The following is a 25104-nucleotide window of genomic DNA, read 5'->3' as shown; positions in this document are numbered from 1 at the left end:
AGACATGCAATTCATTAGCTGATGGTACAAGCACAAGGGGGGACAAATTCAAGACTATGATGCATGAGATACAGGGGGATGTGAGGAAGAACTTTTTTTACGCAGTGAGTGGTAATGGCCTGAAACTCGCTGCCTACAAGGGTGGTGGAAGCAGGGATGATCAATGATTTCAAAAGGAAATTGGATAGACACTTGATGGAAATAAACTTGCAGGGCTGTGGGTAAGAGTGGGGGAATGGGACTGACTGAAGTGCTCTATAGAGAGCCAGCATGGACTTAATGGGCTGAAAAGCCTCCTTGTGTGCTGCAATGATTAGGGTGGTCAGATTTTCAAAAGTCAAAACTGGGATACATTGAAAAACCATGGGAATGTGTGGTTCATGATGGTTGACTAGTTGGGCGACCAATGGCAGGAGTCTGGGCAGGGGTGGGGCAGGGGGGGCAGCAGGAGGTGGGAAGTCACCAGCCAGAGTTGGCAACGTTATTCTATAGATCGTTTAAAAAGTGTCATCAGCAATGGAGCCTTATGGCACCAAAAAGGTACTGACAACTCCTTTGGAGATGTCAAGTTTGTGGGGGTGTTATAGGTCTGCTGCATGCAATGCAATGCGAGGTGGTAGATGTTTACAGGACAAAGGACAAAATTTCACAGATTTTCTCCTTCCACCACCACCACCACCACCCACCCCCAGTCCAGTTGATATTTGACATAAAAGGGAAAAGGTGAAAACCAGGGCATTTGAACTACTTTTAGGAAATCGTCATGGACACCAGGACATTTAATGAGCTGGGACTGTCGCAGTACAACGGGGACATCTGGTCGCCCTATTAGCGACTCTATATGACTCGTGACTGCAAGAGGCAATAGGATTGCCACCTCTATGGAGGCAGAAAGGAGGAGGGAGGGGGGTGGGGGGAGAAACACAGTTAAAACTGGGAAATAAGAATACTGGTTCAAACTGGCCTTCTATACCTTAAAATGGAACACCGGTAAAAACTGGGAAATAAGGACTGAACTGCATTTCCCACCCCCTAATCTGGGGAGATGTCAGCACAAGTTTCCTGACTAATTACCCACGCTTCTGCCAGGTCCATCCCCATGGCAACCAGCCTTCCCACACCCATCATGGCCCAACTGGAGGATTCTTGTCCCCCTCTGCACCTCCCTTTCTTTTTTTTTTAAACAGCTAACGAACATCAAGTGCGTAAAAAATGTTATAAATTTTCTTCCCAGTTCTTTTCCGGCAACGTCCCGAAAATCAGTCCTTTTTTTTGATGCCTGGGCTGGGCGGGAACTCCCCCGGAGCGACCTGGTAGTGAAGCGGTGCGGGGCTAGGAACCTTTATTCGGGGCTGCTCAGCTCCCTCCAGCCGGAAGTGGGTGGGGAAGGAGTTGGGGATCGGACTGATTTCCGGTCCGTCGCTGTTGGCGGTCCGCCTAGCGATGGGGCGTGAGGTTGAGCTGCTGCGGGCGGTGAACCGGCTGCTGCGGGAGCACCGGCTGCACGCGGCCTTGGCGGCCGTCAAGGGATTCCGCAACGGGGCCGTGTGAGTGCGGAGAGGCCGGAGAGGCCAAGGGGAGGGCAAAAAACAAAAATAGCTGGAAAAGCTCAGCGGTTCTGACAGCACCTGTGGAGAGAAAGACAGAGATAACGTTTCGAATCCATATGACTCTGCTTCAGAACTGAGGGCAAATCTGCCGCATTCCACTCCCCCCCCTCCCCCTCCCCCACCTCCCCGGGGACTGAGGGACGGGGGGGGGGGGGGGGGGTCAGTGATGGGTGGAGCTGGTTTATTACTGTCCTCAGATACCCCCCCTCCCCTCCCCCCCCTCCCCCCTCCTATAATGTCATTAGAAGAGAAAGACTTGCATTGATATAGCGCTTCTCACAACCGCTGAACGTGTCAGAGCGGTTTTTGAAGTATAGTCACCATGCAGTTATAATGCAGGAAGGGGGCAGCCGATTTGTGCGCAGCAAGATCCCACAAGTAGCAGCGTGATCGTGCCCGGATAATCTGTTGCTCTAGTGATGCTGATGGAGGATTAATATTTGTGCGCAGCAAGATCCCGCAAGCAGCAGCAGCGCGATCGTGCCCGGATAATCTGTTGCTCTAGTGATGCTGATGGAGGATTAATATTTGAGCGCAGCAAGATCCCACAAGCAGCAGCGCGATCGTGCCCGGATAATCTGTTGCTCTAGTGATGCTGATGGAGGATTAATATTTGTGCGCAGCAAGATCCCGCAAGCAGCAGCAGCGCGATCGTGCCCGGATAATCTGTTGCTCTAGTGATGCTGATGGAGGATTAATATTTGAGCGCAGCAAGATCCCGCAAGCAGCAGCAGCGCGATCGTGCCCGGATAATCTGTTGCTCTAGTGATGCTGATGGAGGATTAATATTTGTGCGCAGCAAGATCCCGCAAGCAGCAGCGTGATCGTGCCCGGATAATCTGTTGCTCTAGTGATGCTGATGGAGGATTAATATTTGTGCGCAGCAAGATCCCACAAGCAGCAGCGCGATCATGTCTGGATAATCTGTTGCTCTCGTGATGCTGATGGAGGATTAACATTTGTGCACAGCAAGATCCTACAAGCTGCAGTGTGATCACGGTCAGATAATCGGTTGTTCTAGTGATGCTGATTGAGGATTAATATTTGTGCAAAGCAAGATCCCACAAGCTGCAGTGTGATCATGTCCAGATAATCGGTTGTTCTAGTGATGCTGATTGAGGATTAATATTTGTGCAAAGCAAGATCCCACAAGCTGCAGTGTGATCATGTCCAGATAATCGGTTGTTCTGGTGATGCTGATTGACGATTAATATTTGTTCACAGCAAGATCCCACAGGCAGCAGCGCGATCATGTCTGGATAATCTGTTGCTCTCGTGATGCTGATGGAGGATTAATATTTGTGCACAGCAAGATCCTACAAGCTGCAGTGTGATCACGGTCAGATAATCGGTTGTTCTAGTGATGCTGATTGAGGATTAATATTTGTGCAAAGCAAGATCCCACAAGCTGCAGTGTGATCATGTCCAGATAATCGGTTGTTCTGGTGATGCTGATTGAGGATTAATATTTGTGCAAAGCAAGATCCCACAAGCTGCAGTGTGATCATGTCCAGATAATCGGTTGTTCTGGTGATGCTGATTGAGGATTAATATTTGTGCAAAGCAAGATCCCACAAGCTGCAGTGTGATCATGTCCAGATAATCGGTTGTTCTGGTGATGCTGGTTGAGGATTAATATTTGTTCACAGCAAGATCCCACAAGCAGCAGTGTCCAGGTAATCTAATTTTTTTTTAGTGATGTTGTTTGAAGAATAAACATCAGCTAGGGTACCAGGTAGAACTCCTCTGCTCTTCGTGGAAATAGTGCCACGGGATCTTTTACTTCCACCTGACAGGCCACATGGAGCCTGGGTCCATTTAATGTCTCATCTGAAAGATGGCACCTCCAACATTGCAGCATTCCCTCAGTCCCGCACTGGGGGCGTCAGCCTTGATTTTATATGCTCAAGCCCTGAAGTGGGTCTTGAACCTGGAATTGTGTGATTTCGAGACTAGAGTGTTACCCACCGAGCCACAGCTGATGCATTAGACTAAAATGTGTACTGAGAAGATATTAGGAAGGATAACCATGCATGGATGACTTATATGAGAGGATATGGAGGTGGCGAAGAGGTTTTAAAGGTGAGAATTCCAGAGTATGTGAACTAGATGGCTGATAGGGATACACAACCTAGGTTTGTTCGTATTGCTTGTGCCCCTACTAGCTTAACATCATCTGACGGTCAAACACACCATGTGCCCGGTGTGTTTGGACTGTATGACTTGCTGGATAAACTTGTTTTGCCATTGAGGGAGCAGGCTGTATTTTTGTTCATAAATCAAGTTTAAATTGTTTTGTTAAATGTGGCAGTGTTTTGGAAGGATTATTTCTGATTAAATGGTTGAACTCTGCTTTCTTATTCATTGGTAGTTGGGTTGTCATGGGAATAGTAGGTGGATTAACAGTCTCTTGAGAGGTTATTTATTGTAAGGTAGAATTTGACTGTGGGACAATGGAGGGGCAGAACTCTATAAAGCTGCCGAAGAATGTGCACTAATCTGAGATAAATCTCCTCAGCAGCTGCAATTTTGCTGGATTGACCTTCCATGTTCAGATAGCAGAGGGAGTGGGACACAATGGAAGCTGCAAGAACTTATGGTGTTAGTAATTACTTTTTTTCTAGTATATGGTACCATATTTTGTGGGAGATTTTCCTTTATGCCCTTATATTTTAAGGTAGTAATAAGCTTCTAAATTAATGAATTCAGTTTAACCAGTTTCAACTGTGGCTCAAGTTGGTAGTACTCGAGAGACTTGCACACACAATCTAGGCTGACACTGCCAATGCAGTACTGTGGGTGTGCTGCAGTGTTTGAGATGCTTTCTTTCAGATACGATGTTAATCTCTGACCCATTCTACCCTCTCAGGTGGACATAAAAGATTCCGTGGTACTATTTTGAACAAGAGCAGGCGAGCTCTCCCTGCTGCCCTGGCCAGTATTTATCCCTAAACCATCATCACAAAAAAAACCGATTATCTGGACATTCTTATATTGCTGTTTGTGGGAATTTGCTGCTGTGTATCCTCCATTACAATCAGGACCATGTTTCAAATGTACTTCATTGACTGTGGGATGTCCTTGAGTCATTAAAGATGCTATATAAATGCAAGTCTTTCTTTCATGGGTGATTTGTAACCCCAAACTGTTGAAGCTAGTGTCCGGCAGCTCAAGGTGAGCTCTCCAAAAGTGACCCAAGTTCTAAAGGTTAATATATTCTGTAACATTATTGTACAGTTTAAGCAAATGCAATAGAACAATTTTGCATTGCCCATTATGCCATTAAATGACAGAACTGAAACCTGGATGTGCAGGAGTTCTATCCCTAGTGAGATGGCTTTGGAGATTAATCACACTAGTTATAAAGAAATTGGAGCTCACTAACAGGAACTGTAGATATTATTTACTATTCAATGTTTCCCTCTGCCCTAACATCATCCTCTCTCTCCCAAGCCAATACCCTTTTCTTTTATTCCCCCTTAGTCTGGTGCCAACATGACTGACAATTGTCTAACAGGTAAAAGTGGGCAGAGGAGACAGCTGGAAGCCCGAATTTCAATTTTCAATCCACCTAAATAAAAAAATGTTAAGATCTGATTGTTCAGAATGAATTTTATTTTTAAACTTGCCCAACCACTGTGTGTGTGTGTGTGTGTGTGTGTGTGTGTGTGTGTGTGTGAGAGTGAGAGAGAGCGAGCCTTTTTGTTAATAATATAATGACGTTTTAAGTAGCTCTCTCAAACGTAAGAAACTTGCCATGTCTGTGAGACACCACTTCCATTTTAGGATTTTGTTTTATCTGTTTGTTTTTGCTTTGAGCAAATGGGTTGTGGCGTTGGCTTGTTTTATTTCTTGTCCCTTTCCGTTTCCTGGTTGTTAATTACCTGTGCCATATGGACGTTCCAGGTGAGCTGGTTGTCCCGAGATTAGGGCTGACTTCAATCAGAGGGTCTCCTGGATGGTGTGGCAGGGGAAGAGATGGCCCTATAATTCTGGATATAGACAACAATTCATTGTGAAGAAATTAGGGGCCTCTGACATCGTAGTAAGTGATGTTATTTTGGAGGACGATAGATGAGAATTGACCCTGTACAATGAGTACTTTGTATAAATGCATTCTTGACAAATGAGTGTTACAGCGAAGATTACCTTCATGATAAAAGCTTCACATTGGTTTTCAGATCCTGTCACTTTTATGTGCATATTATGAGTTATGTGCAATTTTTTTTTTAAGGTATGGAGCCAAAATCCGAGCCCCACATGCTCTAGTGATGACATTCCTGTTCAGAAGTGGAAGGTAAGGGCTACTTTCGAGCTATCTTTATATGTTGTCGTTATTGTTGCTTTGTCTATTTCAGTTGGAAAGCTAAAATTGCCAGTGATTCAGGAATTTGATTTCTCTCAAAAAAAAAAGTAATTTATTTTCAGTGTCAGCCATGGTAGCACTCTCTCCCCCTCTGAGTCAGAAGATTCTGGGTTCAAGTCTAACTCCAGGACTTGAGCACAAAAATCAAGGCTAGCACTCCCAGTTCAGTACAGGATTGTTACTCTCAGTCTTTCAGGTGACATGTTAAAATAAAACCACATGGCACTATTTTGAAGAAGAGCAGGGGATTTAACATTGATGTTCTGACCAATAATTATCCCTCAATCAACATCACACTGCTGTTTATGGAAGCCTGCTTTGTGTAAATTGGCTGCTGTGTTTCCTATGTAATGACAGTGACTACACTTCAAAAGGGGCTCTGGGATGTTATGTGGTCATGAAAGACACTATATAAATGCAAATTTTTCTTTTTATTTCATTCCGGTGCATGTAACTCCGCCCGATCCTCAATGTTGACTGTAAATGTTGAAGCTGCTCTGCACACTAGTCCCGTGCAGGCACAGGCTGCGTCCTGCACACTAGTGACCACTGTTCCCTCTATAAACAAAACAAAAACAGAATTACCTGGAAAAACTCAGCAAGTCTGGCAGCATCGGCGGAGAAGAAATCAGTCAACGTTTCGAGCCTCCATGGCCCTTCGGCAGAGAGTTCCCTCTATGTTTTGTGGCTGTGCAGCATCCTGGCTGTTCCTCAGCAGGCTGAGCACAAGTCAGCTTCTTTAAGTTATCACAGAAAAAAATTTAAAGGTCCCATGAGCTTAAACAAATAGACTGCTCATAACAAAAAACAATTTAGATGGAACGTTGCTAGTGACCGGTTCTTTGTTTTCTGTTTTAAATGTAAACTGTCTTAAGATTCTTCATGATGGACTGGTGACTGTGAGGCATTCATAGACTGCAGCAGTTACAAGCAATATGTTTTTGTCTACTAGTCCCCATGGGATGGGTGGGGAGTGTTTGCCATTCAATTCTGAGGTACAACACCAATGCTACAACCCACAGGGAGTAGGAAATTCAGGGCAAGAGTCGGTCCAGACCATTAGTGAAGCAGTCAACTGAAGAGTGGCTTAGACATAGGATAGGATTGAATTAGGATGCAGGAAATGAGGTAAACTGAGCGTTTGGGGAGCTGGGTAAGGACAGAAAATGTTAGAAATAACGCTAATGTTTGTTCTTACGTGTTCAGTCTATTAGATAAACTGAAAGCCATCGCACAAGCTACATTCACTCATTCCCGAAACCTGGCCATATTCGTCTTCCTGTACAAGGGACTGCTGGGAGCACAGCAATGGCTGCAGGGTGAGAAAGCACAGTTCCACTCGTTCTTCGCAGCTTGTGTGGGGGCTTGGTTTGTGTTTGGAGACAACAATCCCGTCAAGAGCCAGGTAAAAGGGAAAGAAAATCTGTGTCTGTGGAAGTGAGGTGGGGGGAGGGCCTGTGCCTGAGCCTCTTGGCAGCTTTGCTTTGGAATTTGGCACGTGGCGGTATGAGCCTCTGCATTGCCTTCCTTTTCCTAAAGGTGGTGTCTTGTGCTGCTGGGTTCTTCCAGTTGTGAGATCTCATCCAATTGGCCAGTTATGTCTGAATGTTTAAGCAAACAGGGGTATATTTTAATACGTGTATGTAAAATTAATATCCTGGCCAATATTTGTCCCTCAACCAGCATCATTAAAATTGGATTATCTGATCATTATCTCATTACTATTTATGGAGCTTTTGTATGAAAATTATCTGCCATGTTTCCTTGTTGCAACAGAGACTACATTTCAAAAAATTACTTCATTGGGTGTAATGTGCTTTGGGACGTCCTGAGGTCGTGAAAGGTGCTATATAAATGCAAGTCTGTCTTAATGGTTTAACCAGTGCTGCCATTAGGGTTGATAAGTCTTGCTTTTTTTTAATATATTGGGTTGCTGGTAAGATGTGATGTAAAAGGACTGAGGACTATTACACTAGTTGGACAATTTCATGGTATCTCAAGCTGCAACCCTTGGGTCACTGCCTGAAAGTCTCTGTGAATCCATGAGTTGGATACTTGATTTTACACACCTTCCAACCGTTCCATTTCTCCTTTCCTGACAGACTTTCGCTGCCGTGGCTTCTGGTATAACCTTCAATAGTGAGGGGTGGTGTTTATTTGTTAACCTAGTTGGTGAGTGTAGCCATTGGCAGAACTCACACCTGAGCTTGGTTCTGTTCCCATTGACTTCCCATTTTGGACAGGACAGCTGTTATGATTGGGACCCTTGCTGGATCTACACCTTAACAGGAACCAGCACTTTCAGGGGAGAAGGGAATATTAGGGAAATGGTGAATTAGTAAGAAAGAATGGCAGTGTGTCGTGGATGGAGGAGAGGGAGTAGTTGTAAAACATTTGAGCCATTTTGGGACAATTCAGTAGACTCTTGTCTAGGTGCATTTGGATATGTTGGATGAGATTTTAGAAGCTTAGTTAAATGTTGCTGGCTGGGAGGTATGATTTCAGTAGCATCTTTGTATTCCACTCAAAATTAAATTGCTTCCTTGGTTGCCAAAATGGCAGTTTAATCCAAGGGCCCCCTCCCCCATACCTATTGTAAAATATCCTCCTTTTGATAGCCATTGTTATCTAACTTTATTTCTGTTTCTTTAACTTCTGTTTTCCCTCAGATAAACATGTACTTGTTGTCGCGAATTCTCTTTGCTCTTTCACGACTGGCCGTCGAAAAAGGTTACTTTCCTGAGACAAAGCGAGACCCTTTCCCGCTGTTCGCCATGTTGGTGTGGGGTGTTGTCATGTGGCTGTTTGAGCACCATCCACACACGCTGCAACCATCGCTCCAATCTTCCATGACCTACCTCTACGAAGACAGCAATGTCTGGCACGATATATCGGACTTTCTCATTTATAATAAAAAGAGCACTGGTAAATGAGTAGGGTTTTGTTTAGACAAAACTCACTTTTTAGCAGGATAATGTTTTCATTAATTTTCTCTTCTGTCCTGAAGATGCCATTTACTGTAATTAATTTAACATTAGATGTGGTTTGACTACATGCTGACAGTCAGAAGAGATATAGCTGTGACGTCGGAAGGAGTAATTCTGTGTGTTTTTGTGAATAGAATTTATTCTTCAAAAAGTGAACCGAGCATGGTGAACTTCCCTTGTCCTCGATTTAAGATGGTTACTAATCTGCTGGGGTATTCCAACTCTCTGCTGCTATTGTGAACAGGAGCTGTGGCTTAGGTTCTACATCTTGACTGCCATTAGCGCTGCTTTACGAATCAGTCAACACTAATTACGATGATTGATGGATCAGATGGGCTTATTTTGAACTCGGTTTATCTCCAAATTCATCTTGGAATACTTGGGCTTATCAGAGGCTGACAAGTTTAAGGGGTGGGGGGGAAGAATGTGGAACAACTTCATTGGACCCAGGTACTTGCTGCTAGAATTCTGGAGCTGGTTTGCTTAATCTAGCTGAGCCTTTTAACATTTATAGGGGAGAAACCTGTCCATCTCTTTGGGAGATATTTGTAGCAAGGTAAAATTGATTACTGGTGAGAGGATTAGTCATTGTGATCTAATGAGGGATTTTTTTATAAATGTAGCATAACTTCTACCTCCTTGTATTCTCGTCCTTTAGATACAAAAGCCAGCATTCTATTAACCTTTTTCATTATGTTTTGTGCTTGTTGATGAAGTTTTAATTATCCATTGTAAACTTGAGGTCATCCAAAACTCTGCTATCTGTGTCCTAACTCGCACCAAGTCCCATTCCCGAATCACTCCTGTGTTTGCTGACCTGCGTTGACTCCTGTTCCGGCAATGTCTTGATTTTAAAATTCTCATCCTTGTTTCCAAGTCCCTCCATGGCCTCGCCCCCTCCCTATCTCTGTAATCTTTGCCAGCCCCAGAACGTTCCAAGATATTTGCGCTCCTCTAATTCTGGCCTCTTGAAGCTTCCCCAGTTTTAATCACTGCACCATTGGTGGTTGTGCTTTCAGTTGCCTAGGCCTCAAGCTCTGGAATACCCTCACTATACCTCTCTACTTCACTTTTGTCCTTGAAGACAGTCCTTAACAACCTGCTTCTTTGAGCAAATTTTTGGTCACCTAACCCTAATATCTCCTTAGGTAAAAGCAAAATATCGTGGATGCATGGAAATCTGAAATAAAAACAGAAAATGTGGGGAAAACTCAGCAGATCCGACATCACCTGTGGAGAGAGGAAACAGAGTTGTCAAATCTGCTGAGCTTTATCCAGCATTTCCTGTTTTTATTTCTAATATCTCCTTATGTGGCTCGGTGTCATAATTTGTTTTGTGATGGAAGTGCCTAAAAACGTTTTATACATTAAAGGTACTGTATAAATTAGTTGTTGCTGTACCTGGATCTCTAAGTCTTTTTGCACCTCCACTGTTACTAGCTTTGCACCATTTAGAAAGTTCCCTGTTTTATCCTGTTTAGGTCCAAAGTGGATAACATCACATTTGTCACAGTTTTGCCCATAATATTTCTATGTAATTTTATGCTTCCATCTATGCTGCTTGCAGGGCTATCTATCTTTGTGTCATTGGCATATTTGGATATGTGGCTTTCAATCCAATTACCTAATCATTTAAGAATATAGTGAGTGTATAGTTGAGGCCCCAACACAGATCCTTGCAGGACACTACTAGTCACATCTTGCCTATTATCTCTGTCTCCTGCTTCTCAGTCCATTACCCAGCCAGATCAATAATTGGCCTTCAATTTTTTGAGCCTCAGCTTTAAATAACAGTATCTCATGATCAACTTTATCAAATGCTGTGTCCACTGCTTTAGTCACTTAAAAAAAATTAGATCCGATTTGTCTGGCATGACCTACCCTTTACAACTCCATGCTGGCTCTCTCAGATCAACTGAAAATGTTCACGGTGTTCGGTCACCCTCTCCTTAATCATAGACTCTAGCAATTTTCCAACAATAACTGTTCTGTAATTCTCTGGTTTCTCTCTCTCACCTTAAATGACAGAGTGACATGCCCAATCTTCTAATGAAAGGAATGGTTTCTGAATCAAGAGAACTTTGGAAGATCACAGTTGGGGCACCACACCTTAGGAAAGATGTGCTGGCTTTGGAGAGTGCAGCACAGATTTACCAGAATGATATTTGGAGACAGTGAAAATGAGGAGAGATTTAAATAGGAGCATAGGAAATAAGAGTAGGAGTAGGCCATTTGGCCCCTTGAGCCTGTTCCACCATTCAATAAGATCATGGCTGATGATATACCTCAATGCCATTATCCTGCACTATTTCCATATCCCTAGATGCTTTAATATCTAGAAATATATTGACTTCTGTCTAGAACATACTCAATGACTGAGCCTCCATAGCCCTTAGGGGTAGAGAATTCCAAAGATTCACCACTCTGAGTGAAGAAATTCTTCCTTGTCGCAGTCCTGAAAGGCCTACATCTTATTCTGAGACTGTGTTCCCTGGTTCTAGACCCCCCACCCACCCCCAGCCAGGGGAAACATCCTGCATCTACCTTGTTGAACCCTGTAAGAATTTGGTATGTTTCAATGAGATCACTTCTCATTCTTTTAAACTTCAGTGAATACAGGCCCTGTCTCCTCAATCCCTCTTTATTGGACAACCCCGCCATCCCAGGAATTAGTCTGGTGAACCTTCATTGCACTCTTTGTGTGGCAAGTATATCCTTTCTTAGGTAAGGAGACAAAAACTGTACACAGTACTCTAGGTGCGGTCTCACCAAGGCTCCATTGCAATAAGGTGTCTAAACTCCTGTTTTCAGTGACTCATGAGCAATTCCTGTTGGACATCAATACTTCCCAATCTCTCTCCATTTAAGAAATACTCCACATTTCTGTTTTTCCTACCAAAATATTTTTCCACATTATATTCCTTCTCCCATGTTCTTGCCCACTCACTTAGCCTGTGTAAATCCCCTTGAAGCCTCTTTGCATCCTCCTCACAACTCTCATTCCCACCTAGTTTTGTGTCATCAGCAAACTTGGGAATATTACATTTGGTCCCCATATCCAGATCATTGATATAGATTATGAATAGCTGGGGCCCAGGCACCAATATTTGTGGAATCCCACTAGGTACAGCCTCCCAACCTGAGAATGAACTGTCTCCCTGTTTTCTGTCCACTAACTAATTCTCAATCCATTATATTACCCCCAATCCCATCTGCTCTAATTTTGCTTACTAACCTCTTGTGTAGGAGCTTATCGAAAGCCTTCTGAAAATCCAAATACGCCACATCCACTGGTTCCCCCTTATCTATTCTGCTAGTTGCAAGCTCAAAAAACTCCCAACAGGTTTGTCAAACATGATTTCCCTTTCATAAATCCATGTTGACTGTGCAATCCTACCATTATTTTCTAAGTGTCCAGTTATTACACCCTTTGTTATGTTTCCCTACTACTGATGTTAGGCTAACAGGTCTGTAGTTTCCCATTGTCTCTCTCCCTCCTTTCTCAAATAGTGGGGTTACATTTGCTACCTTCCAATCTGCTGGAACCGTTGCAGAATCTATAGAATTTTGGAAGATGACCTCCAATGCATCCACTATTTCTATAGACACCTCTTTCGGCACTCTGGGATGCAGACCATTAGGTAGAAGGGATTTACCAACTTTCAGTCCCAATAATTTCACAAATTAGGGTTGTATTCACTGGAATTTAGAAGGTTAAGGGGTGATTTTGATTGAAGTTTTCAAGATACTAAAGAGAACAGGGCAGATAAAAGAAACTATTTCTGCCAGATGGAGAGTTGAGGACTAGAGGGCATAGCCTAAGAATTAGAGCCAGACCTTTCGGGGATGAAATTAGGAAGCACTTCTACACACCAAGGGTAGTAGAAGTTTAGAACTCTCTTCTGCAAACGGCAATTAATACGAAATTGATTGTTAAGCTTAAATTTGAGATTGATAGATATTAAGGGAAATGGGGCAAAGAGCTATGTTGCAGATTAGGCTGATCTAATTGAATGACAGACCAAGATCGAGGGGCTAAGTGGCTGACTTCTGTTCCTATAAGGTGGGTACGTCGTCCATCATTTTTCATCCAGCCTGGATTTTTGATTGGCTGAAAATAACCTGTCAAGTTAACTGCTGTTTTGTGGAAATACAGAGAGATAGCAAACATATAACCAGTCAGCTGACACAACCCGTCTAGTTGTAGAAATGACTTAATTCTGTTCCTTTGGGTATATTCTTTCCTGAATCACGCAAAGGTCCTCCAGCTAGGTTTTAAACTTAAGAGGTATTTTTGCCAGATGCATGTTTGCAACCTCACTGCTCCTAGTGAGCTCTTGGCCTGACTCGCTCCAGTTTTTTCCAAGCTCTGAGTGCTTCCTGGTGTCACAGAGTCTGGGTCCCACCACATACTTGAGTACTAGAGTTTCCCTTTAAAAAATAAGACTGAAAGGTAAATTAGTGTAGGTCGAAACATTAAGATTCTGTCACATTTGTGCAAATTCAGGGAAAAGTGTCAGTTCCAGCTACTATTATTGTACATGTAATTGAAAGCCACAAATTAAAACGTTTGGTGTGGTTCACATCCATATATTTTAATTTTAAGTCTTAAAACTGAGTTGTTCCAAGGTATTGTACCATAAACTGCGTATACATGTCACCAAGGGATGGCTTAAACACCAAGCCTGTTGTAACAATGGAAACTGTTTTTGTTAATTGATTTTCTTCCTATCAGACTACTGTTTGCTATTGCTGCTCCTAATATTTAATACAGATTATTATTGCAAACGAAACTGGCAAATTTTTCTTCTGTTTTTGACTAACGGATTAGCGGTGTTGGTTTATTTGCAGGGTGGATAGTTATTGCTTTTTGGGTGTGCATTTTGCAGGCTCTGACTCTGGCAATGGTAGCCTTGTTTTGGCAGGGGGCGGTAATGGGCAGGGAAAGGGAACCAAGGAGACTTGCTTTCAAAAAGAACGATGACCCTCAATGCCCCATTCCCGGCTGAGTTTGCTCATCTCAGTCATGGTATGATCAAGATGGCGCAGTTGGCATCTGCTCTAGCTCTGTTACAGTTATAGTCAGCTTTTTGTTTGTGTAACTGGCGGACGCAGGATGATGTCCATTTCAACAACCAGTTGTACCCAAAATGTAAGACTGGGTGCAATAGCCATAGGGCTGCACATACCATGGTGGAGGCAGGGTGGGGTTTAAGAGCAGGGTGCTGGAGACGTCCTTCAATCTAGCAAATGTTCTAAGTACAGTGTGCATGCATGTAGGTTAACCAGAGATGTAATTAAACAAAGTTGCAGGATTTCTGATATTTCAAATCAAATCTCTCCTGCCCTAGTATCAAGCTCCGATTTTGTTATTCTATGTGTCTTCCAAACGATGTGGAAAGCATCTTTTAATTCCTGTTGTACAAAAAGTTAAAATGAGAACCTTCTTATTTGTTAAAGGCAAATTGTTTCACATGAGATGTTAATTGTACAAAATGTTAAAATGAGAACCTTCTTATTTGTTAAAGGCAACTTGTTTCATATGAGATGTTAAAGCGAGGCCCTCTCACGTGGACGTAAAAGATCCCATTGCACTATTTTGAAGAACACCAGGGGAGTTTTCTCCTTTGTCCTAGCCAATATGTATCCCACAACCAACCATTGCAAAAAAAAATCATCTGGCCATTGCAATATTGTTGTTTGTGGGAGCTTGCATGCATAAAATTGGCTACTGCATGTCCTACATTACAGCAGCAACTACATTTCAAAAGGTACTTTGACTGCAAAGCACTTTGAGACATCCGGTGTTTTTGAAAGGCACTATATTAATGCCAAAGTTTGATGAAAATGCAGTAGCTTTATTGGTCAACTCTGGCGGTTGAGGGGGGTCATAAGGAATACTCATTAGTAAAGAGATCACTTTAATGACAAAAGTAAGAAGGTGAAAAATAAAAAGCAGGGATCTGTGTGGAAATGTTTCAGGAAGGCATATTTTCGATAACAGGACAGTTGCGGTAAGAAGTCTTGTGGTGCAATGGGTAACATCCCTGCCTCTGAGCCAGAAGCTCTGGGTTCGAGTTCCACCTCGGGACCTGATGGTGAAGGAAGGTGTGTTCGGAACATGGAAGAAGGTTGAGTATTGACCTGCAAATCCTTCCAAGATGCTCCAATGGCAGGCGGTAAGAGCAGGGGAGATTCCTGGTCAGCCACGTGATGGAAAGAAAGCTGGAGCCTCTCCCATCACCATCAATTGCTCCAGACTACAACATGCATGTAAAAGTGTATGTTGCCACAGCAACTCGGACCCCCAAGGGGGGCCACTTGGCTCAGTCGGCGTGTTGATCGGATTGGGTGTGCATTTTGCAGGCTCTGACTCTGGCAATGGTAGCCTTGTTTTGGCGGGTGGGGGGGGCGGTAATGGGCAGGGAAAGGGAACCAAGGAGACTTGCTTTCAAAAAGAACGATGATCCTCAATGCCCCATCCCTGCTGAGTTTTGTTGATCGAATTGGTGCCAACAGCATGGTGTCTGATCCCCCATTCCGGCTGGGGTGGATTTGGGGCCTGCCTCCTTGCCCTGTCCGTGTTGGACGTCATGGCGCTGTGGTTCAGACCTGCCTTTAGGTAGAGAACTGAAGAAGAAGAAGCAGTTGAGGTGTCGTTTCTCAGCTTCATTAAACATGATAGGTCAGTTAGGGGCGCATGAGATCCTCTCTGTTAAATTGGCAAGAGAAATTTTGCTTTGCATTTGGAAGGGATAAGACTCATTAACCAGAAGAGCTGTCTGCAACGTATTCCAAACTGGTTGCAGCCCATGAGGTCAGAAGGTTGACCAGGTTGCAGTTCCCACCTGTGCATTACCCAGAAAATTTTGAGACAACCATTCCAGTACTTGAGCACCAAAACAAAGTCAAGGCTGATACTCCATTGCAGTACTGAGGCAGTGCTGTACTGTTGGAGGTGCCATCCTTTGGATGAGACATTAAACCGAAGCCCCACCTTCCTGCACTGGTGGATGTAAAAGATTTCAGCACTATTTTGAAGACGAGCAGGAGAGTACTCTCTGGTGTCGTGGTCAATACTTAACCCTCAATCAACATCACAAAAAATAGGTAATCTAGTCATTATCAGGTCTGTGGGAGCTTCTTGTGCACAAATTGGCTGTCGCATTTCCTGATATTAGAAGAGTGGCTACACTTCAAGAAGTATTTAATTGGCTGTAAAGCGCCTTGAGACATCTGGTGGTCGTGAAAAGTGCGATATAAATGCAAATCTTGTTATGACACATTAAAAGAAAGTATTGGGTTAGATGCAACACTTTTTGCTGTGTTTTAGCAAAAAAGTAGCAATTAAGGAGCAAGAGAACAATTATGGATAATGATGAGATTGAATTTCAATTTATACACTGGGATAATTGCTCTCAATTTCAAGGTACAGTTTTAGTTAAATGGCATGGGGGACAGTCTTGAGTAAATTTCCTAAACTTCCAAATTTCTTACAAATTTAAAAATCAAATGTTCATGATTTTTTTTTTTGAAAATTCTAAGCAGTTCTCTGATATGACTGAATTTACCCAGCCACACATCGGGAAGGCCGTAGGTGCAATCCTTGACTTGTACTGATGTTGACTTGGGCTCCTTTGGGTTATAGAGGAGAAAAATCAGCCAGGCTTTCTTCTCCTGGTCACTACAGTGACCTGGATCAGCATGTGTAGATTTTTGCCGTGTGGACAGAATAGGAACAAGAAACTTCTTTTCCCTAAGTTTGAGATATTTTTGAGGGCACGTGGGATTCAGCAGTGGAGATTTAAAATTTCCTGAATTTTAAACCCAGTTCAGTGGTTCAGTAAATGAAATGGCCTGATGTTTGCATCTTCTGAGAAATTGTGTTATCGACAAAACATTTTGAGGCACATTTGGAACATAGTGTCATGATAATGCAAGCATCTTTTTTGTGTCAAGCATAGGGAGAGAAATTGTTGTTGGCCAAGATAGCAGCAGAACTTCCCTGCTCTCTTCCAAATAGTTTTTTTATTAATTCATGGGTACTAGGCCAGCATTTATTGCCCATCCCTAATTGCCCCTGAGAAGGTGGTGGTGAGCTGTCTTCTTCAACTGTTGCAGTCCATGTGGTGTAGGTACACCCACAGTGCTGTTAGGGAGGGAGTTCCAGGATTTTGACCCAGCGACTGTGAAGGAACAACGATATATTTCCAACTCAGGATGGTGAGTGGCTCGGAGGGGAACTTCCAGGTGGTGGTGTTCCCATGTGTCCCCCGCCCTTTTCCTTCTCGATGGTAGTGGTCATGGCTTTGGAAGGTGCTGTCTAAGGAGGCTTGGTGAGTTCCTGCAATGCATCTTGTAAATGCTACACACTGCTGCCACAGTGCATCGGTGTGGAGGAAGTGAATGTGTGTGGATGTGGTGCCAATCAAGCGGGCTGCTTTGTCCTGGATGGTGTCGAGCTTCTTGAGTGTTGTTGGGGTTGCACTCATCCGGGCAAGTGGAGAGTGTTCCATCACACTCCTGACTTGTGCCTTGTAGATGTGGACTGGCTTTGGGGAGTCATGAGGTGAGTTACTTACCGTAGGATTCCTAGTTCGTTGTGGCTCTTGTCGCCACAGTACTTATTTGGTTAGTCCTGTTCAGTTTCTGGTTAATGGTAACCCCAGGATGTTGATAGTGGGGGATTCAGTGATGGTAATGCCGTTGAATGTCAAAGGGGTGATGATTACATTCTCTCTTGGCGGACATGGTCATTGCCTGGAACTTATGTGGATGAATGTTACTTGCCACTTGTCAGCCCAAGCCTGGATATTGTCCAGGTCTTACTGCATTTGGACAATGGAGTGCTTCAGTATCTAAGGAGTCGCTCTGGTGCTGAACATTGTACAATAATCAGCGAACATCCCACTTCTGAACTTATGATGGAAGTAAGGTCATTGATGAAGTAGCTGAAGATGTTGGACCTAGGACACTACCCTGAGGAACTCCTGCAGTGATGTCCTGGAGCTGAGATGATTGACCTCCAACAACCACAACCATCTTCCTTTGTGCTAGATACGACTCCAACTGGCAGAGTGTTTTCCCCCTGATTCCCATTGACTCCAGTTTTGCTAGGGCTTCTTGATGCCACACTCAGTCAAATGCTGCCTTGATGTCAAGGGCAGTCATCCTCGCCTCACCTCAGGAGTTCAGCTCTTTTGTCCATGTTTGAACCAAGGCTGTAATGAGGTTAGGAGCTGAGTGGCCCTGGCAGCACCCAAACTGAGCATCAGTGAGCAGGTTATTGTTAAGCACATGTCGCTTGATAGCACTGTCGATGACCCATTCCATTACTTTACTGATGATGGAGAGTAGACTGATGGGGCAGTAATTGGCTGGGTTGGATTTGTCCTGCTTTTTGTGTACAGGACATACCTGGGCAATTTTTCACATTGCCGGGTAGATGCCAGTGTTGTAGCTGTACTGGAACAGCTTGGCTAGGGATGCAGCAAGTTCTGGAGCAAAAGTCTTCAGTACCATTGCCACAATATTGTCAGGGCCCATAGCCTTTGCAGTATCCAGTGCCTTCAGCTGTTTCTTGATATTACTTGGAGTGAATCGAATTGGTTGAAGACTGGCATCTATGAAGCTGGGGACCTCCGGAGGAGGCTGAGATGGATCATCCGCTCGGCACTTCTGGCTGAAGATTGTTGCAAATATTTTAGCCTTATTTTTTGCACTGATGTGCTGGACTCCCCTATCATTGAGGATGGGGATGTTTGTGGAGCATCCTCCTCCAATGAGTTCATGACAGGATGTGGCAGGACTGCAGAACTTTGATCTGATCCATTGGCTGTGGAATCGTTTAGCTCTATCAATTGCATGCTGCTTATGCTGTTCTGGCATGCAAGCAGTCCTGCGTTGTAGCTTCATCAAGTTGACACCTCATTTTTAGGTATGCCTGGTGCTGCTCCTGGCATGCCCTCCTGAACTCTTCATTGAACCAGGACTGATCCACTGGCTTAAAAGCAAAAAACTGCGGCTGCTGATCCTCTGGCTCGATGGTAATGGTAGAGCCGGGGATATGCCAGGCCATGAGTTTACAGATTGTGATTGGGTAACATTCTGCTGCTGTTGATGGCCCACAGCACCTCATGGTTGCCCAGTCTTGAGTTGCTAGATCTGTTTAAAATCTACCCCATTTAGCACATGGTAGTGCCACACAATACGATGGAGTGTATCCTCAATGTGAAGATGGGACTTCGTTTACACAAGGACTATGTGGTGGTCACTCCTACCGATACTGTCAGGGAGGACAGATGTACCTGCGGCAGTCAGGTTGGTGACGATGAGGTCAAGTATGTTTTTCCCTCTTTTTTTTGTTCCCTCATCATCTGCCGCAGACTCAGTCTAGCAGTTATGTCCTTTAGGACTTGGTCAGCTCAGTCTGTACTTGTGCTACTGAGCCACTCTTGGTGCTGGTCATTGAAGTCCCCCACCCAGAGTACATTCTGCACCCTTGCCACCCTCTGTGCTTCCTCCAAGTGGTGTTCAACATGGAGGAGCACTGATTCATCAGCTGATGGGGGTGGGGGGGTAGGTGGGATGGAGGGGTTGGGTGGGTGGGTGGGTACATGGTAATCAGCAGGAGGTTTCCTTGCCCATGTTTGATCTGATGCCATGAGACTTTGTGGGATTCACAGTTGATGTTGAAGACTCTCAGGGCAACTCCCTCGTGACTGTATACCACTGTGCCGCCACTTCTGCTGGGCCTGTTCTGCCGGTGGGACCCAGGAATTGTGATGTTGGTGGCTGGGACATTATCTGTAAGTTATGATTACATGAGTATGACTGTCAGGCTGTCACTCGACTAGTCTGTGTGACAACTCTCAAATTTTTGCACTAGGCCCCAGAGGACTTTACAGGGCTGTTTGCTGTTGTCGTTTCCGGCGCCTAGCCTGATACCGGGTGGTCCTACTGGTTTCATTCCTTATTGACTTTCTACTGGATTTTGATACAACTGAGTGACGTGATAGGCCATTTCAGAGGGTAGTTAAGAGTCACCCACGTCGTTGTGGGTCTGGACTTACATGTAGGCCAGACCGGGTAATGACGACAGATTTCCTTCCCTCAAGGGAATTAGTGAACCAGATGAGTTTTACGACAAGGCTTCATGGTTGCCATTAGACTTAATTTTATTTTGAATTCAAGTGCAACCATCTGCCATGGTGGAATTGAACCTGGGTCCCCAGAGCAATACTAGTCTAGTGACAATACCACTACACCCTCCCGCCTCCCGGTGATCTTGTACACCCATCTTAGGGGGTAGATGGTGGCCTCGGTTAAAGATCTCGTCTGATGGTTGGCATTTCTGACAGCACAGCACTTCCTCAGTATTGCACCGGGATATCCGCCGAGATCATATGCCCAAGTCCTGGACTGCGGCTTGAACCCACGAACTTATGGCAGCGAAGCATGTGAGCCAAGGCTGTCACTGATTCCGGATTCTTCCCTCATTTGCATCTCGGGTGGGTGAGGGAGTCTCGTGAAAACTTGTTGATATAACACAATGGAAATACCACCAGGGATCGTGAATAAAACTTCCTGTAAAATCCTTCACTCAAAGCCTAGCCATTTATGTCTTTTGCCATGTTTTCGAACATAAGAAATAGGAGCAGGAGCGGGTCACCTCCCTTGAGCTTGCTCCATCATTAAGTAAGTTAATGACTGATGTGATCTTGGCCTCAATGCTATTTCGCTTGCCTTTTTTCCTTAACCCTTGGTTTTCCTATGGTTCAAGAATCTGTCTATCTCAGCCTTGAATTTTTCAACAGCACAGCCTCCATTGCACTCTGGAGTAGAGAATTTCAAGGATTCAAGACCTTCTGAGATGAAATTCCTCCTCATTTCCGTCTTAAATGAGACACCCCCCTTATTCTGAAATTAGATTCCCCCATGAGAGGTAATATCCTCTCAGCATCTATCCAGTCAAGCCCCTCAGAGTTTTTATATGTTTCAATAAGATCATCTCTCATTCTTCTAAAGTTCAACGACTATGGGCTCAATGTTTCCTCAAAACAACTCCTCCATCCCAGGAATCAATCTAGCGAACCTCATCTGAACTGCCTCCAATGCAAATATGTCCCTCCTTAAATGAGGAGGCCAAAACTGTACGCAGTTCTCTAGATAAACTCTTGCAAGTGCCACATACCTGGCCTTGAGAGCATGCTCATCAGAGCTCGGCTTTGCTGGATCAGTCATGTGGCTCACATGGATGTATTGTGACCCCAGCTGGGATTACCCCTGGACAAGCCTGAACCAGGGTGGAATCCAACTTGATAGATTCAAACTTTTATTTGTTTGTTTAAATACATGGAGAGTAGCTACTGAACAGAGTCACAAGTCAGCTGATGAACTTTTAACAAAAGAATAAAACATTTATTTGTCAAGAAAAGATGAACTATATTACAATACTCCTTCACCCACAACTATACCTTTACAGATATATACAGATGTGTAAGGATAACTGAAATTACAAAGCCACCCTATATTCTAATGTTCACAGTAAGTACACAATCCATGTAAACCGATAGGCACCCTGTGGTCAGACACAGCACACTCTGAAACCAAGTGACAGGTTCCACCTCAACCAGATGTCATGGATCTCTGCTCAACTCCCCCCAGAAGCTTGTTACACTATGAGCCAACCAGTCTCACTGCACTCCGTCTTTCACATGAAGGTTTTCAATCTCCATTCTCCAAGACCTCGCTTTGGAATCTTCTCCCAAACCAACGCTTTCTCTCAGACACATTCCACCAGGGTTCACCTCCAGGGTTTCAAATTCTTCTTCTGATGTTCCTCTTCCCTGGGTCGCCACATGCATTGAAGCCGTCTTCCATGTACTGTCTCTTACCGACTCGGCCGTCAATATTACCACTGCTTCACATTCCCATAGCAAAGAGCTACAGACCTTCAGCTGTCTCTTTGGACCTTGTTGCCTCTTGCAAACTGTTCTTGCTTTAAATCTGCTTTCTGCAACTTTTGTCTCTTTAAATCTGAGGTTTGGAGCCTTTCTCTCTGCCCCTCACTCAACTTCACTTAGCAGGACATTTTCCAGGTTCCTGTCCTTCTTTGACTAGAAGGTCTGCTTGGGCTTTCCCCTGTTCCACTTCCCTGGATTTTTGGAGTTTTTCTTTAGCTTGGGGCTGGCAATCTGTCCCTTCCAGGTTGCTTTCTTGGCAGCTGTCTTCAAAACCAGCTGAACTCCAACAGCTTCCAAAACAAACTGCTGTTTCTAGCTTTTGTGTGTGTGTCTGTGGGAGGGACCTGCCTCTCCGGGCCCCTGTTGCTAGGCAACAGCCCAATTCTTCCGCCCTTGTGTTTGCTCAACTTCTTAAGTCGTAAACTCTCATTAGAAATGCAGTCACCTTTTAAAAATGAAACTAAAACTCCATTTGACCTTTCTTAACACACAGATACAGAAATACAAATCAAACGTAAACTTTAAAGCTCAATCCTAACACCCACAAATACAAATATAACTTAGTTGAACTGTCTCTATTTCCTAACAGGAGGATTCCTGCACAACAAAGGCAGTACCTTAGAGCTAACTGAGCATGGGAACCCACACCACAGGACATCCCAAACTTGGATTTCAAGAAATCGGGCCTCCGAGCTTACAAGCTGGATCCCAATGCCTGGGAAAAAAAACAACCTTGGACAGACCCAAATGAAGAAGTCTCTGCTATCCAGCTATTTTGACATTTGAGGAGAACTGATTCAAATGCCTCCAGGACAAGTAAAGCCAATGCCTCCATCCATCCTTCCAACACTGACTTCATGTGCAATATTTGCAAGCATTATGCGGTTTGAATCTTGCCCTAACATCACGCATGAGACAACATCAACATAGACTGTAAACTAGTCTTTTTCTTTTGCTGAACACTTATCCCTCAAAGTCATGGGAGAGTCCCATCACTCTAAGTATGGTCTCACCAGCTCCCTATACTGTTGTAGCAAGTTTTCCCTACTTATCTATTACGGCCCTCCATGTTGTGTTCTCAGCTGTTGTCTAAATCATAAAACATCTACACGCCCTGACAAAAGGTTGAGGAAGATTTTTATATCTTGCCTTGGTTGCAGTGGTGTGTGCACACCACCCTGCCTTAATCAGTGAACCGACAGCTAGGCTGTACGAAAGTGAAAGATGATTGGAGCTGCTGTTGCTGAACTTTATACCAGATAACGCAGTATGCTTTCCAAGGGCTCAGCCTAGCAACAGCCAAGTGGGTTTTTATTGGCAAGCAATGATATCGAACCGCTGAGCTATATCAGCTGTGAATGTGGCTTGTGGGTGCTGTGATCAGTTATTAATCGTAGAAGCATCATAGAATTTTATAGCACAGCAGGAGGCTTTTTGGCCCATTGTACCCTGTGCTGGCCCTTTGAAGGAGCTGGCCAATTTAGACCCATAGTGTAGCTTTCTCCCTATAACCCTGCAAAATTGATCCCTGTCAAGTCTATGTCTAATTGCCTTTTGAAATTTCCTATGGAATTTGCTTCCAACACCCTAACTTCATATTTTTAAAATCTGGTGGATTTTTAAATAATTTTATGGAAAATTGTTGGATATGAATGATGCCATTGGGAGATTGTTCTTAACAACTTGACAAATAATTAGCAAGTGGTTGTGTGTGTTTAAGCAACCAAAGGCAGTTCCACAAGAAAAGGAGTCAAGCTTCGAGCCCCCCACCCCCACACCCCCTGCTTTGCCATCCTGCACCAGGTGGAGTCACTGGACTCCCACTGGCTGGGATGGAAGGGAAAACATTTAAGACAGAGGGGCTGGAGGGTGAGGGTGCTGGGCTTAAATGAGTCCCTGCACTCTGCCAACCCCCCCACCCATCCCATTAGAAAGTTACAGATAAACCCACAACTGGAGCAGCCATGACCAGCTGAAAAATCCTGACTACAATTTCCACACATGTAAACCTGGCTTCTTATTTCTGGCAATGAGTGGTGGCTTGTCGGCTGAGGCTGGCTCATGATTGCATTGGTCACCTGAAGTAAGATGTTCGGAATGCTATCTAACACGAAACATGTGCCCGTTAGACACAATAAAACTGTTCTTAATTTACTAAATGCTATTTTAAAGGAATGTCCTTGTATTGAAGGCTGAGTTCCTAACCTAACTGTGAAACTCTCCATAGATGAATGAAATCTATCCGCTTGCAGCTTGAACTCTTTTACTTAAAGATCTTTAATAAAAAGTACATTTCAAAGCTGGATTGTTTGTATTAATTTTCCAATCAACTTCAGTACTTGGTGGATGATGCGATGATGGTATGAATACCCTTGCTAATAAACTTGATGAAAGTAGCCTTCGGAATCTTTTTTTCCCTTAACCATTTGCCTTAAAAGTGGTGTCTATGAAAAGCACAGTACATACCCCTTCAATTATCTGAGGTGCAGTCCACTGATGAATGCAACTCCTGCCTTAACAGTGTGTAGGAATTGCTAATGAGCAAGCTTCTCCTGCTCTCCCTTACCAGGTTATTCCCTGTAGCAAGGACACCCTTCCCATCCTTGACATAGCCTGAGATTGCAAATTCACCATCTTTGATTCACAGGTATTGATCCACAATCCAACTTTATACTCAAAGGAAGGCTGCCAAGAAAGTTTCCTTTCAAGTAACTTCTTTGAACTTTTTCTTAAGACAGTGCTGTGGAATGTGAGCAGATAGTTCCATGTTTCTATGAACAAGGATGCAGCTGAATCAAAGCAGACATCATAGTTTAAAAAAAACCCAAAATACTGTCGATGCTGGAAATCTGAAATAAAAACAGAAAATGCTGTAAACACTCAACTCTGTTTTCCTCTTCACGGATTCTAATGTTTCACGTTGATGACCTTTCTTCAGAGCTAAAGGTCACGAACCTGAAACATTAACTCTGTTTCTCCCTCCGGAGACGCTGCCAAACCTGCTGAGTTTTTCCAGCATTTTCTGTTTTTTATTTCACATACATTAAAAATAGCCATCTTTACTTGGGTTTTGTAATGATTAGGGCCCCATTTTTTTTCTATGTGCATGCTTGATTTTTGACAAGTTATTAATTTATTGCTGTACATACAGGGACTCTGCATCTCATGCATACGTC

At 43.9% G+C, this 25104-nt stretch overlaps 2 protein-coding genes across 5 annotated transcripts in view; one reads left to right on the top strand and one right to left on the bottom strand.

Moving 5' to 3' along the window:
• LOC144688419 (rho GTPase-activating protein 39-like) overlaps window positions 1–25104 on the bottom strand; it is a 551921-nt gene that overhangs the window by 512448 nt on the left and 14369 nt on the right. The window lies entirely within an intron of this gene.
• On the top strand, window positions 1427–24324 carry pxmp4 (peroxisomal membrane protein 4). Of its 4 annotated transcripts, none has more exons than XM_078554909.1 (5): window positions 1427–1547; window positions 5845–5907; window positions 7183–7381; window positions 8646–8901; window positions 22518–24324. In XM_078554909.1, the coding sequence occupies exons 1-5, from the start codon at window positions 1444–1446 to the stop codon at window positions 22712–22714; spliced, it is 819 nt and encodes a 272-aa protein (XP_078411035.1). In that variant the 5' UTR covers window positions 1427–1443; the 3' UTR covers window positions 22715–24324. The 4 variants fall into 4 exon arrangements, with proteins under 4 accessions (XP_078411035.1, XP_078411038.1, XP_078411036.1 ...); XM_078554912.1 differs by lacking the exon at window positions 1427–1547 and adding an exon at window positions 2960–3286; XM_078554910.1 differs by lacking the exon at window positions 1427–1547 and adding an exon at window positions 3317–4211.

Source organism: Cetorhinus maximus, chromosome 13, assembly GCF_964194155.1.
Source record: "Cetorhinus maximus chromosome 13, sCetMax3.hap1.1, whole genome shotgun sequence".
Classification (NCBI taxonomy): Eukaryota; Metazoa; Chordata; class Chondrichthyes; order Lamniformes; family Cetorhinidae; genus Cetorhinus; species Cetorhinus maximus.
This window is presented reverse-complemented; position numbering and strand designations above follow the sequence as displayed.